General features: G+C 35.1%; 1 protein-coding gene across 1 annotated transcript in view; it reads left to right on the forward strand.

Annotated features, from left to right (window-relative positions):
• myo10l1 (myosin X, like 1) overlaps positions 1-16,095 on the forward strand; it is a 47,777-nt gene that overhangs the window by 13,374 nt on the left and 18,308 nt on the right. Inside the window, exons 2-15 of the mRNA XM_087779361.1 lie at positions 262-360; positions 8,947-9,105; positions 10,397-10,584; positions 12,094-12,351; positions 12,545-12,645; positions 13,039-13,145; positions 13,698-13,827; positions 13,900-14,022; positions 14,094-14,236; positions 14,310-14,410; positions 14,754-14,820; positions 15,547-15,639; positions 15,723-15,791; positions 15,855-15,937. Coding sequence (XP_087635487.1) covers positions 262-360; positions 8,947-9,105; positions 10,397-10,584; positions 12,094-12,351; positions 12,545-12,645; positions 13,039-13,145; positions 13,698-13,827; positions 13,900-14,022; positions 14,094-14,236; positions 14,310-14,410; positions 14,754-14,820; positions 15,547-15,639; positions 15,723-15,791; positions 15,855-15,937 — 1,721 coding nt within the window. The remainder of the gene's footprint in view (positions 1-261; positions 361-8,946; positions 9,106-10,396; positions 10,585-12,093; positions 12,352-12,544; positions 12,646-13,038; positions 13,146-13,697; positions 13,828-13,899; positions 14,023-14,093; positions 14,237-14,309; positions 14,411-14,753; positions 14,821-15,546; positions 15,640-15,722; positions 15,792-15,854; positions 15,938-16,095) is intronic.

Genomic DNA, 16,095 nt, shown 5'->3' on the forward strand with positions numbered 1-16,095 from the left:
CTCTTACAACAGGTGATTCTGGGAAAGTTGATTTTACATGTTCAAAATCCAGTTTGCAGTAAAATACGTTCAGGAAATGTCAGTTTATTCTTAATTTAAAATCCATCTCATTTCAATTTTATCTAAGGCATTTAAAAAATGCTTTGTGTAGATAAACTTTCGCTGGTTGGAAGTGCAGAATATAAAAAACACAAACAATATCGCTGCTTTTTCTTGTCCTGGTTCCACAGCTAACTTCATACTTTGTGTGCTCGCTGACAGGGGGCCCGAGTTTGGGTCAAGGAGAAGGAACAGCTGCTTCCGGCCACTGTTAACTCCTGTGGAGATGGAACCCTGGTCGTCACGACAGACTATGGAGAGGTAAGAGGAACACGCTAACCTTCTTTCACATATACACATCAGAAAGAACTTCAGAACATTTTTTAAGGATGTGAGATGGAAAAAAATAAATGACATTTTTATGATCACGATGATATAAGACATCACGCTAAAGTTTTCTTCTTTCAATGTGCAAAGTCACCTGAAGCCAAAAGTTATATCATACTAGAGGAATTCAAAGGCCATATATAGGTCAGATGTGTTAATCTCGAGCCACTTCCCTGCTGAGCCAGTAGAAGAGCCGCATCCACGTCTGTTTACAAGGAAAAAAACGCTGTCCTACTTGCATCGTAAGTGCCAACCTAGCCTGTAACTGGGACAACTGTTAGCTAAGTGTTGCAATACAGTAATACAAGATTATGTGGCTTTCATTCAAAGTATTTACTCTACCATGGCTACTCAGTATTTAAAAAAAAATATAATTAGATTGTGCTCACTTTATAGATTTGTAGAAGGTATCAATTCGTAGACAACGTGTCAATTTTGAGTGTATTTTATAAGTTAATCATTTTTGCTTATATTGCATTACAAACAACTTGACAGTTTGTAGCTTTTTAACTGCTCAAATGCTCCAAAAGTTAAAAGCCATAATAATATGCTTTAATAGTTCCTGTAGTTTTTTAAATACTGATGTCAGAATCAGTTTTTTTATTTTTTTTCATTTGTGTTTTTCCTACTTTTTGATACAAATACTTTTGTCTTTTCTTTAGATTTTTTTTTCCTGCTATTCATAAACAATTTTGCTGCATTCAATGAATGAAAACCTGCTTACTAAGTTCGACTAAAAGTTGTAACGTGAAAATTCTTTGAATATTTATATTCATATATACCATATATATTACATCACATCTCATTAGAAACGTTTATTTCCGTGTTGTAAACACAAAATGGGGATTTGTCGTGGTGGCAGTACAGAATAAAAGAATGAAATAAGATAAGACATAGCAATAAAAAAAATAACGGGACCAAGTACAGTGGCTATACATTTATATATGAAATAGATCGGGTCGATTTAAAGTTTCCAATAGAAAAACAGTTTGGACCAGTGAAAGCTAATGGTCATAAAGCTACATCTTCCTAAATTCCTTTTCTTTTTTTCTTCTGCACGTATGTATAAAAAATGAATGTGTGACACACTTTCAGCCTCAAGAGGAGAGCGACAGTTAATATTGAAAGTTATGGGTTCACGTGTGCGAGTCATTCAGAAACGGTGACTTGGGCCCGATAGAGGAAGCCCATTTCTCAAACCAATATAACTGAAAGTTTCAATCTCATTAGCGGAGCAGGCGTGTGCGTGTCAACCTAATCTGAATCAGAGCAAGGGTGTGGACATTTTGCTCTTTGGATTTGATGTTTTTTGATGCCTGACACACAAATGCGCTCCAGTTGGCAGCATTTCCAGATCTAATAATAGACTTTGGCCCTGTTTCAGGAGCGACCATCCTCCGAATACACCCTCAAACAACCAGAAAACTCTCCTGCAAATGTATTTTCAAATCTCTACAAAGAAAATTCAAAAGCTGAAATGAAATCCTCAATTTAATAATAATTTCATGTTTTGGAGCATCTGTGTTTTTTTTCCAGCGACACAGACTAGGGATTTCCCCGGCAAAAGAGGATTGGTTATCGTCGCAGAATTTCTCTTTCCTCTGGATTACGGTCCTCCAACCCCCTCAGTTAGCATCCCCCTGCCTCGGCTGGACTCCTTCTCAGCCTGATGTAAATGTTGTGCTGGAGGTGGTGAATATTTGATGGAAAAATCAGCAGGACGGGGAACCATCGCACAGTTTCATGCTCTAGTTGTTAACCGATCACTGTAAGGTGTTATTTGACAAATTACTTTTTGACTAATTTAAATCAGAATCAGATAATGTTTTATTGCCAGCATTGTAAAAAACACATAGGTGTGGGTGAGGATAAAATGAATTAAAAGACTTGTACAATAGAGTTATTACAGAAAAATAATATAATAAATGAAATTAACTAATTAAATACTAAACTGGACACTTGGAAATCTCTAGTACTGAATAAAAAAAATAATAATAATAATAATAATTATATTTTATGAATTCATATACATTGGGTTGAACTCATTGGATTAGCTTATACTAAGTAATAAATATATAATACCAGGTGTTATAATATATATTTCACAAATGTTGCAGTTTCAGTACTGCTAAGAAGAATAGTAATGGTAAGCAGTTTTTGGTAAGCATCAAATACGGCCCGACAAGTTATTTTATTTGGCCCGACCTTTAAGGATGACAGTGTTTAATATAAGATAAGGGATTTAGCTAATTGATGTTGAAACTTATACAGGAAAAAATAAAAGATATTTGTGATGTTTTGAGCCTCCAGAAGTAAAGAACAATATTGCAATCAGACTCTTTTTAAATTTCTTCTGCCTGCGATAGATAAACTGGGTACGAGATATTATTTAAGACTTTATCAATGCCTAATTCTCTTAAGATATTAAAAACAAAAGACTTGCCTTGAAATTGATGTTGTTGAATTCTATTAATTGCTTGAATTTACAAAGTTACCATAAGCCGAGTAGTAATATTTAATGAAGAAATTGACATTGGAAAATATCAACTGATGTGGCGAAAAACATTTGTCTTCTTGAATATTTCAGAAAGAGCTGAGTGTGGATGACTGTGGTTTTGAATGGCAACGTGCTTTATTTAAGAAAAGTGAGTTCTCTTTAGTTTAGCGTCTGCTCTGCACTTGTGCTTGTCGTTCTTTAATGCTGTTTTGTCAGCTACTGACCCTGACCCACTTCCGTTCTGGGTTACAGGCTCTGTGGTTGAAATTCTACACACATTCATGTCACATCGGTACAAACCACATCCTCACAACGCTTCACATCAGTCATTGCTAGATGAGTTGCTTCCGGGTAGTTTTTCTCCCTCAGTGGGAAGAGGACTCAAAGTTACTGCTCAATGCACTTAATGGAAAAGAATTGTGAATTTCCATGAGCCTTATAAAGAGCAACAAAGAAAATAAATCTATAATGAAACAAAAAGAAAAAAAAGAAATGGTTATGTGCAGACATTCATTTTGGTCCATACAAAGAAGAAAAGGCAAAATAGGATGTTCCAGCCTTGTCTGTCTCACTTTAGCCTATCAACTCAAAATCACTTCACATCAGCTTTAGCCTGCAAAGGATTCATCTTCTCATTGAAAATATAAACACAAATGATCTTTCTTGCCCTCGCCTCTACTGACTACTTCAAGAAACATCTTAAGACATTCTTATTATGCAGGCTTTTCCCTGATTTTCTGGAACTCCTGTGCTTGTTTGATGTATCTTGGCCTTTTAAAATGTATATATTTTAACTGTGTTTTCTTTATTTATTGTTAAAGCGCTTTGTGATCCTGGTCTAGAAAGGCGCTTTACAAATAATCTTTACTTACTTACTTACTTACTTACTATGTATATTTAATGTACATTGAAGTAGATGTCCAACATGGAGTTAATTGGGGAAAATATTGCTTTTTTCAGGTACAGTACAAGGCCTAATTCAGTTTGTTTTCATTCTGTATTGACTGAATTTATGCACTGAAAACCCATTATTACATCATTAAACACTCACACAAGATTCACCCCCACACTAGCATGATGTCTTTGCATGGAAAACTGGCCAAATAATTTAAAAGAAATTCTGCCCCATGAGTCTTAATGCAGAAACAATTATAAACCAGACAGACAGAATTTCTTCTGCACTAGTTCCCCATTACTCATCCAATACAAGGATCATCTTGGGATGTTGAAATAATTTTAGGGGTAATTTGGGGGGGTTGAACTAATCTCAGATTCTTGCTATATAAGGCTTTATGTTTTTGCTGTATTGTCTGGAAAAGGATTACTGTAGAGAAGATAATATTTCAAAAGACCGTGATTTGTTATATCTAAGAAGAAACTGGGTTAATAAGAGGATTGTGCTGAAATTATCCACGGATCAAAAGACATGTGACATGTTCATACAAACAATTATTTTGTGGGAAAACTCATTATTGGTGAAGCCCAGTTTATCACAACCAATCTGTCACCCTGTTGACAAAACCATAATACTCCCAACTTAACAGCAACGTAGTATTTTTAAGGGTCCATTAGGATCCCAACAATTGAAAATATGTATTCAAATTAAATTGTAAAACTCCTATTTAAATTACATTTTGCTACTTTATTTAAAAGGTTGATCAGGACTTTAAGTAAAGGAACTGAAATACATGTATTTGTTTTTATTTTGTATTGTACTTTGAACACATGTTGACTTTCCTTGGTTTCCAGTCCAGGTCATGTCACTTGTATTATAGTAATTTGTAACCAATTCATCTTACATAAACAAGCATTCATAGCAGCACATGTTGCACATACAAGTGCATTTGCCTGCACAAATACATACAGCATATAAAGACCAGAGGCAGTGTGTGATATGACCTGAATTTCTGTAGATAAAATTGAAGTAAAATTCTCGCTTCAGCAACGAAAGGCTGTAGGGACATGTACTGGACATACACTGCATGAACTATTAATATGTTATACTTTGCTTTGGGTTCTTTTAGTTGCACATCGCTGTATACTCATAAATGTAACACGATGACGCACATTTAATACAATATTTTATGCATTATTTTGTTATTACAATGAGGGTTTGTCTCGGTAAACTAGTCGGACAGGTGTGACCTATTTTTGAAATTCCAAATTTGGTTCAGGCGAGACATCCCTTGGGCCAAATATAGCCTCTCTCATCGGATTCAATTGGACCTCAGGTAGCTACAGTCTTCATACTGTATCTTGAGCTTCAGAGGAACAGAGCAGTGCAATATATAGGTCAGTGTGCCCACCATCTCGCTCACTCCTCCCACATTCTTAGCTCTGCAGCTAAAAGTCAGATGAAGAGCTTTATCTCCCCTGACTCTTCCTCACACATGCAAAGTGGATCCAGCATAATTGAAATGTTTCTGGGTTTTTATGATCTCCGAGTGTGTATGAAACAAAATCACTGGACAATAAATGGGTTTTCTGGAACCAGTTGTAATCGTAAATGATTTAGAATGAGAAGCGTTTTAAAGGCTTGAACAATATTTTTTATCAGTTAAAATAGATGTTTTAAAATTCTTGACGAAGATGTTATTCTTTATTTTGTATTTAAAGAAGTTATCTGTGGACACAGTTGTGTCGTTCGCGTTTTGCTGTGAACGACTTGCCTGTCTTGTCCAAGGTATTCTCATAATTATTATTTTAGTTTTTAAATTGTCTTTTAAATCTCAGATTCAAATGTCTTAGTCACCGCACAAATGAGGTCTAAATTATTGAAAAATCACAGACTGTAATAGACTCTTAAAACATTGTGTCCCTAATTTGAGCTTTGGTACATTTCAATATATTCTTTATTTTTGGTAGTTTTTATTGTTATTTTTTTTGGTAAGTTTCCCATCTGACAGAATAAATAAACTGTGTAGCACCAGTTCTCATAGTACTTCACACCTTTCTATCTTCACACTTATTCATTTTTTTTGTTCGGCTTCAGCTATGAATAATTGAATGTGAGGTTCCTTATTTAGATCTTAACTGTTGCAGTGTTGCTTAGTGTCAGCAAAAAAAGGCCTATATAGAGGAAATCTGGTTACATTACTTTGAATAATAATCATCAATATCTTATCAGTCGTACATTGATTATTTAGTATTAATTCTCATAAAAATAATATTTATTATTATTACATTTGTTTGATTTATTATTGACTTATAAATATCAATATTTGCACTACATTTAAAAAATATTTAAAGTAAATATTTTGTCTGCTTAAAAGTTAATATACTTAATAAACCATTATTTCAAAGTATGCTTATTTTGCCTTTATCTTAAAAATGGCTTAACAACTTTATCTTAACCATCACAAATGAATATGATATAATACAATATTTGACTGTAAAGTGATTAATTTATTGTATGAGAAAAAATGCCTAAAAGAGGATATTGAAAAAAGTATACCTATATTATTATTTATTATTTTCAAATTGCAGAACAATTTTTCGACTTTCTGCAATATTCCAGAACACTGATAAGAGTATTTCTACCACTGCTTTAAGTCTCTTTCCTTGTCATAGCTATTTAAATAAACATATATCATCAAAAGATGAACAATTTAAGGAATAATTTGTGTGTTTGTTAGAATCCAAATTATATTTTGCTCACTTGTGCTAAGCCAAAGCTAAGCTATTCTAATGAAGTTAGTTTTTCTAGCTAGACCAATTCTTAACATATATATATAGTTATAGTCATAGTGTCGTGGTAGAAATATACATTTACGTAATAATTAACTGTCCTATTGCTTAGCTTTAAATAATAAAGCAAAAGCTAATGGCATATTGGCATATTCAGTGAATCTGTCTCACCAATATAGTTCTGCTGTTTATATTGAATTTCTCATATAACACATGTTATCGACACTATACTATACAGGTTTTTTCTCAATTCAATTCTATATCATCAGCAGCAGATTCATTTTATGAAAACGTATTTGCTTGACAAAATAACAACCAAATTATATCCACAATCACGAGTACAAAACATTACAAAATAAAAAGGAGAGTAATGTATACATTCTTCTTTAGAGCTTTCAGTCAACCTTGAAATTATTCTAATATAATATTTCAAACCTCATGAAAAAATCTTTTAACTTCATTTTTCTGTGTTGTCAACATTTGGACTTGTGCGGGTATATGTTTTTTACACTTAAAATTGATTGACTTCAATTGTAAAACAGGCAGAATATAAAATTGATTTGAAAAAAAGATTCAGACGGCGGTGAGGCGATTCAGGGAAGACAAACCGGTTCTGATAATTGGAGAAAGAAATGAGATGGCGGGCTGCAGACGAGAGGGTGTGGGATGATGTGAGGAAGGATAAGATGGGGGGTGAGAATGTGGGAGAGTGCTGGAGATAGAGGAGGAGGGGGTGGATGAAAGAGACTTGACATACAAAGAGAGAGAAAAGTAAGTGAGAGTCGAACATTTTAAATATTAAGTGAGTTACAATTCGACATCATCATCAGGTAGACAGTGGAAAAATGTGACCCAAATATCCCCCCCCCCCCAAAAAAAAAATGGTGTCAATGTTCAATTACATTTAGCATCTGTGCTGGACAGATGTGGAAGCCATGACTAAAAGGCATGTCTGAGCATCTCATCACTTTGATAGACATGTCTCCTTCTGACATCACTTGACACAGAGGAGCTAAAAGGATGTTTTATTCCTGCAAGATATAACCTTTTATCAAAAGGTCGCACACAGTAGAACCCCTTAAACTGAGTTTTAAAAAAGGCGTGCCACTGTTTCTAATGTTTACGTTCAAAAAAAATATGGAACAATTCCCTTTACCATTAACTTTTCATGATTATTTTGAGGGGCTCACTGAAATCGTTGTGTTTTAAACCTTGCGTTTGATGACACAGCTGTGGAAATGCTCTTGAAAATAAAACACAGATTAAATATTACTTTCATAAATCACAATTTACAATTCAATATTGTTTAAGATTGACACTTAAATCCATACAATCCTAAAGTACTCAACAGTCTCATTGTTAAAAAATAGAACAACTGAATTTGTCCTTAATATTTTAAGTGCAGCTTTAGTGCGATGTGACTTCATGACTGCCGGCGAAGTATGAAGTCATGGCGAGAGAGATAGTCGTCTGCACGCCACGCTTCCGTGGGGTCGATTGCAGTGAAGTGAAATTGATTTATTTAAGACCTGGATGTCTGAACGCTGGCAGCACATCTGTTGGAACACGGCGCACACAAAGACACACACTAGCTGTTGCTCAAATGAACGTGGTCTCTATTCTTAGACAATCGTACATAACCTTTTTAATAAACAAAACAACCTGGCACCTAGTTCAGTTTATATGCAAGCAGTTAAAATCCGAGGTGAATCGTCTCTATTTTTGAGTCTGACCTGAATACACACTGCTGCCTTCACCTGTCAGGTTCAGGAAGATCACATTAGCTCCCTGTACTGCCTATTCTACACACTCTTAACATGCAAATATTGACAATCGAATTTCCTTTCATTAGATGCCAGCATTCAATACTTCCTCCGCACTTGAAGGACCAATCAAACCCCACAAGATTTATGCAATGACTGAGGACAAGAGGATACAGTCAACTCCAGCAGCTTTTAAAGCTGAATTTTGGACATTATTAAAAAAAAAAAAAAACAGTCTTTCAAAAACTACTTTGTACTATTCCATAGTATCCTTTTTTTTATAAAGCACTTTAAAAGTAAAAAAGGAAAATAAAACGAGTAAGTAAGTAAGTAATAAAAATGTAAATAAAATAAACAATAGATAGAAAGAAAATAATACAATAATAACAACAGAGAAATAATACAATATAATAAGACAACTCATGACAAGAATCTACAACCAAGGGTTTAAACAAACAAACAATAAAAATAACAAGAAGAAATATGGTAGAATGTGTGCTTGGATAGAAGACAAAGGGTAAAAGTGTGTCTTTAAATAAAAGTTCAAACTTTTTTCTTCTATCTATCTTCCAGGTGCTGTACCTGCAGCAGGCTGAGGTCACGAGGGAGAAGGTGTGCGCGATGCATCAGTCCAGCATCGACGGAGTGGAGGACATGTCGGCACTGGCTGACCTGCATGAGGCGGCCATTATGCACAACCTGTACCAGCGCTACCATAAGGACAACATCTATGTAAGTGTATTCAGAGGCAGAATTTCCAAAAGATTTAGAAAGTAGGAAGTGTACTTTTCTATTAAAGGTTTTATTAAATAAAACATACACAACATAAAATCACTTCAGATTTATTTAATCAGACATATCTAAGATTAGCTTGAATGGTATTAGCAAATGGCTAACGTTTAGCTTAATGTTGCTAAAAGCTAAAATGTTAAACTTGATCTTTTTTTAACAATGAATGTGCATTTGACTTTTTTTTTCATTATCAAATAATAAAAATAATAATAACTTAATTTATTTTTGCAATTAAATGAGATATTTTTATTTTAAGGGTTAAGATAACTGAAATAAATAAATACTACACGATACAAAGTCTCTGTCTGCAGAGGCGAATTTTAATTTTAATAATTTATTTTCTAATAAACCAAAAACCTTTTATTTCCCCAAAGTAATGCGCCACAGAATGGCTGCCTTGGGGCTTGGTTTTGTTTTTCTATTGCTTATTTTGTGTGTTATCTTGTTTAATTCTTTAATTCTGAACTGACACCACAATAAATGTCCTATATTGTGTTTACAACACTGGCAATACATGATTCTGATTCTAATTCTTTATAAACACCAGTGATTTATTATGGAGAACTTATGTTCTAACATGAGATGTTTCCATATATTATATGTAGATGAATGTTAATGGATTTTTTGGGTTCTAATAATCATAAATGTGCCAACTGCTGTAGCCATAGTAGATAATATTGGGAGAATAGTGACCCGGTCAACAGAGCATTTAAAGCTAATCCCACAACCTACTGTTCACCAAATTCATGTTGATCCAAGCGAAGCATTTATTTATCTATATATTTTTAATATATTGTACAAAAAACAACAATCTTAAGCATCGAGTTTGGTATTTTTCCACAGTGATCCAGGATTTAAAGGGAAAAACCTGAAAGATTACCACCGGCGGACCTAATCTAGATGATGAAATATCTATCTGTCGATGCAGATTTGCTTTAAGCTGATCAAAAGAATGGGTTGTGATATTATTTCCTGCCCTCATTCCAACCACATAGAATAGTGTTGGTGAATTCAGAGCATTGTAACTAAGAAATGCTCTGTTGATACAAAGTATGGAAAATGTCTATGAAACAGAAAATATTTATGATACTCTATTGATGTTTTATTTTTTACTTCAACATGTAAACTGCATCCGGATTGAACGTATTTATTGGCTTAAATAAAGAGACTTATATCTTTGCAAACGTGGTAGAGAAAACACAAAGAGTAATCCCCTTTTCTTCTTTTTCAGACAAACATCGGTAGTATTCTAGCAGCAGTAAACCCTTACAAGCAGATCCCTGGACTGTACAACCCGGAGAGGGTAGAGCTTTACTCCAAGCATCACCTCGGAGAGCTCCCTCCTCACATCTTCGCTGTGGCAAATGAATGCTACCGTTGCATCTGGAAACGCCATGACAGCCAGTGTGTCCTGATCAGGTGAGACACTCAGGAATCAAGTTTCAACTTAACCACGATTCTTGTGTTTTATCAGGATGAATAGCACTTAGTGCTCTACTTAGAAGATGTAAAAGCATTAGAGCTGGTCCATGCTGTAAAATAATGTCAATAATTATAGTCCGGCTAGTGTTCAGCATGCCAGGATCCACTATAAGTCCAACATAAACAATGCGTTACTGTAAATCCACTTTTCTAAATGCACAGTCACAGAACACATCAAACATCTCATGAATTGAAACAATAAATTTACCAAACTCAACTCATTCATTGTTATGTACTGTTTATTTAATATCAAGATTGCTAAAAGCCAAGAAGTGACAAAATGGTCTTTTCAGTGCCAAGAAGTCCTTTCAGGTTTATTATAGTCTATTAGATGAGTATAAGTATGCTAGCTACTATGGGTGATGGATAATATCAATATGGCGATATATCGTAATGGCTTTTAAACTTCCTGCCGATAAATGGCAGCAGTCATTATATCCTCCGCAGCTAGAGGAATAATGAAATCCCCTTGTGATCTTGGCAATGACTGAGGACGAGAGGATAGAGTCGACTCCAGTAGCTTTTAAAACTGATGTTTGAAAATGATTTGGTTTCAAATCAAATGAAAGCAGTTACGACTTCATCAAGAGTTATGAGGTTTAAATTCTGCAATAAAAGATATATATCGTACACCAATATATCGTTGTCCCTGTATTGTAATACGTATTGTAACGCCAGTTGTTTGTTTTTTAAAGGTAACCAAATTTTTTATGTTTTGATTTACAGCAAGCTGATTTTAGATTAAAATCCGATTTAAAGCAATTCTGGGTTTAGGAGCAAACCATTGTGTTGTGTTTCTAGAGCTGTTCTTCAGTCTGCTCTGGATAATCTGCAACCTCTTGTTTGTCTCTATGTTGTGTTGGCCATTAGGATTTTTTAAATCTGTAGGAATTTTTAAATTATAAACTTGTATTGCTTTTGATTGATCAAGCGCTTTGTAACACTGGTCTAGAAAGGCGATTTACAAGTACATATTACTTACTTCTTTGCAGTAGAAAGAACAACCAAAAAGATCATCTATGATTCTTATTTGTCGGCAGGTATTATTTCTATATTATATATATATATATAAGGACAGTAGTAACATGGTATGGTAACATATTGAGAAACATTTGCAGAAAAATAAGAACGTAATGACGTTTTATTACTTTGGTTGCAGAACATTTTATTGGCATTGATTTGCCATTGAAGGTAATAAGTTTCATTTGAGAACAACTGCAGTTTATCATGATTTTATTGAAGTCACTGGAGACACTGCAGACGGATCAGATCTGCTTTGGTGGTTAAGATAGCCAGTAATTTAATTATATAATTGCTCTGTCAATTACACGTTTACCTCTGTCTGGTTTGTTCCAAGATCAATCTCAATGGCAATAAAACCATCAGATGAATGTAGGAGAAGGTCAGATTGTATGTGACTGTTCTCTGTGTGTGTTTGTGTTACAGTGGTGAATCCGGGGCAGGGAAGACCGAGAGCACCAAGCTCTTACTCCAATTCCTCTCAGTGATGAGCCAGAACTCTGCCGGGACTCCGCCCACAGAGAAGAGCACTCGAGTTGAGCAGGCCATAGTCCAGAGCAGTCCCATCATGGAGGCCTTCGGAAATGCCAAGACGGTCTACAATAATAACTCAAGTCGTTTCGGGAAGTTTATCCAGCTGCATTTCTCGGAGTGTGGCAACATCCAGGGGGGCTGCGTCATTGACTGTATCCTTTATTGAATCTAGTTCCAAGGTTGCTTCAGACCAAACCGTAAACAAATGTAATGTTGACACCTGAATGATGGTTTCGATTGACCTTGACTCTTTGCTTCTCAGATTTACTTGAAAAGGTAATATTGTGTTAGAAAGCTACAAACAGGTTAACATGTTATTGCTTAAGAAACTTGTGATGAATACAATACATTTGTTGCAGAACCGAGTGGTTCGTCAAAACCCTGGAGAACGGAATTATCACATCTTCTACGCTCTGTTGGCTGGAGCGAGCAAGGAGCATAAAAGTAAGAGTTGTTTTTGTTATGGAAGCACTCACATACAGTACATGAATTATACATATATATATATTTAAAACCAAGCCATGATTCTTAGAGGAAGACAACCAAACAAAGACAATGACCATGCAAATTTCTCTGGGGCATGTTTGATGATTTAATGTGATTTAAATATTACAATTTTCACTAACTAAGTAACTCATCGCCAGTGATGCAACCGTCGTGCCCCATTAATGGCTTCCACTGCATTTTCTTTTACTCCTCAGATAAAGGGAAATCGCTTAAGTTTAATAGGGGACGGAGGAAACTAAAATCCTCCTGTTCGGCATGTCCTATGTGTACTTAGCTTCAAAGTCTGTTTCTGTTGATTAACATTTGACTTGCATGCTTGTCCTTGGTCAGGTCTCTGCTTCCTGGAGGATCCTGCTGAATCATTCCACTACCTCACTCAGTCAGGTTGTCTGAAGGACAAGAGTCTTAACGACAAAGAACTCTATAACAGTGTGATGGTCAGTGACGCTCTCATTTAAAAGATGAAGTGTAGAACATATTTATTTCATTTTCTCACTTTGTGTCTTTAGATATAATTTAGTTTTTAAATTTGGTTTTGATTAAAAATATTATTATGATTCTATTATTTTAACCCTTGTGTTATCTCAGGGTCAAGGTGACCCTAAGGCCTGAAAACAAATATGTTTGAGGTATCCCTTGTGTTGTCTCTGGGTCAAGATGAACGACCTCCACCACTGCATATGTATGTCTGGAAGCCAGGGCTCAGATTAATGGAAATACGGCCAAAATATAAACAAATAGGAATTATAGAAGGTACAGATTAAATGATCAAAATGTTTTCTCTAACATTTTACTATTACATGTTTATATTTTTTATTTTCATATTTGTTCAAATTAACTTAGTTCATGTTAAAAATATTATCAGCAATTGCACCAAAGTACCAAGTACCCGTGTGTGATAAGCAACCGACCAATTATTTCCATTTTTAATTTAACTCGGTTGAGTTATGTAAATAAAAGAAAATACATCATCTTTTTTTTCTCCACAGGAGGCACTGAAGGTGTTACAGTTTATGGAGGAGGAGATCAGAGATATGTTCAAGCTCTTGTCTGGGGTCCTACAACTTGGCAACGTTGAGTTCATGACCGCAGGAGGCGCTCAGATCACCACCAAGCAAGGTCAGTGCGCGAGACATGGAGAGGAAAAGTGTGAGGTAGCTATGTCTGAAGTGCCTTCATCCGTCTTCTCAGTGGTCACTAATGCCAGCGAGCTGCTGGGTCTGGACGCCTTCCAGCTTTCTGAAGTGCTGACACAGCGCTCCATTATCCTTCGAGGAGAGGAAATCTGCTCTCCGCTAACCATCGAGCAGGCCAGTGAAAGCACACACAGGTTAGAAGACCTTCCAGACATACTTTTAACACTCATCTTTCACTGGTTCAGGCAGTGGATTCCAGAGACTCTGTTGCCATGGCGCTCTATTCCCAGTGTTTCTCCTGGATCATCCTCAAAATCAATCAGAAGATTAAAGGAAAAGAGAACTTCAAATCAATTGGCATCCTTGACATTTTTGGCTTTGAGAACTTTGAGGTACAGGACAGGAGCTTGCACATCATGAACATGGAGGCAACATATTGAACTTCATACTGATCTCTGCTTTCAGGTGAATCGCTTCGAGCAGTTTAACATCAACTATGCCAACGAAAAGCTGCAGGAGTATTTCAACAAGCACATCTTCTCTCTGGAGCAGCTGGAGTATAACAGGTACATCTCAAAATGTATTCTCCACACTTTCACATCTGAAGATCGTCATTTTGAATCAATCATCTTTTTTTAAATTTAGTTCATTCATCCTCTTCTGGAATATTAGGAGAAAACAGAATCGGAATATAAATAGAAATCCATTCATAACATTTTATTTCTGTTTATTTTTCATTTGTCAATCCCACTATGTTTCAAATATTCCATTTGTTGTCCCTTTCTTGGTGAAAATCTATGTAGCAATCACATCTAAAATATGACTGATTGCTCTTTGATCGATTCAATTATTTATAGAAACATGAAAGAATCTTTTGTCGTAAACACGTTCCTTGGTTTGTGTTTGCAGGGAAGGTGTCCAGTGGGACGCCATAGACTGGATGGACAATGCAGAGTGTCTTGATCTCATAGAGAAGGTAACTGTTTTATATATAATGTACATTAGTGTAGCATTTTCAGTTGTGATTAAACAAGGGAGATTAATATATTGTATATTCCTGTTTATTTCTCCTCACACCGGTGTGAGGAATCATTGCACATTAAAAAGCCTCCCAACTAAATCAAAACTCACTCGGAGCTGTGTGAAACATGATTTTTTCTTTAGAAAATAAGAAAATGGAAACTTCTAAATGTATATTTAATTTAGTAAAACTAAATATATATGCACATAATGCAACATAATTAAACTAAACATGTTCATATTTACCACAAAGATTCCTAAAACTGGCAATGAAGTTTTCTGATTATGTTTCTCATTCTGATTTTTAATTAACAAGGGCAAAACTAATATAGTTATTTTTATATTATAATAAAGAATATCTTGGAATAGCAATTAGAAAAACAATTTTCTGGATTGACAAAATCTTGATAAATCTAATTTCATTTGAAAGTCATTTTAAAAAGTGAGATAACGCCTATTCACTCTTAAAGTAAAATTTAAATGAAGGAAACAAATAATAATTAAAGTTCCAAGAGGCGTAATCATGAATTAAAAATCTTTATCTGGACAATTGTTTAAATAACAGTATATTAAAAAAAAACTATTATCTGCTGAAGTCAGTGCTGTCTTCCAACAATCAGAGAACTGAAGAAGAGTGTTTGTTTTGTTTTCAGATATCTAAACTAACTTTCTCTATTTTTAGAAACTGGGCTTGTTGGCTTTAGTGAATGAAGAAAGTCGTTTCCCCAAAGGGACAGACTTCACTCTGTTGGAGAAGTTGCACAGCAGACATTCTGTGAGTTGTTTCCCTCATACATAATTTACAAAGACTGACACTGGTGTTTAACTTTCTTCTTTGTCCTGATTCTTTGGCAACAGACAAACCCTTATTATGTAAAACCCAGACTTGCTGATCATCAGTTTGGTATCAAACATTATGCAGGGGAGGTGAGTACCTGTGCTGTCTGTGTGTATTCATGAACGCTAATAACGTAACGGTGTGTGTTGCAGGTTTTGTATGACGTTAAAGGGATCCTGGAGAAGAACAGAGACACCTTTAGAGATGATATTCTGAACATGCTCAAGGACAGCAGGTAAAAAATAAGTCATTAAATGGTCAATTTTATTGTGACTTAACAATCCGTTAAGACAACACAAGTAGAAATTGCATCGTGATTAATTACCCGCTCATGCTAAAGCAAACACTTTGTAGACAATGTTTTACTTACTTGCTGCAGCAATTGTGGACGAG

Source organism: Callionymus lyra, chromosome 18, assembly GCF_982586985.1.
Source record: "Callionymus lyra chromosome 18, fCalLyr1.hap1.1, whole genome shotgun sequence".
NCBI lineage: Eukaryota > Metazoa > Chordata > Actinopteri > Syngnathiformes > Callionymidae > Callionymus > Callionymus lyra.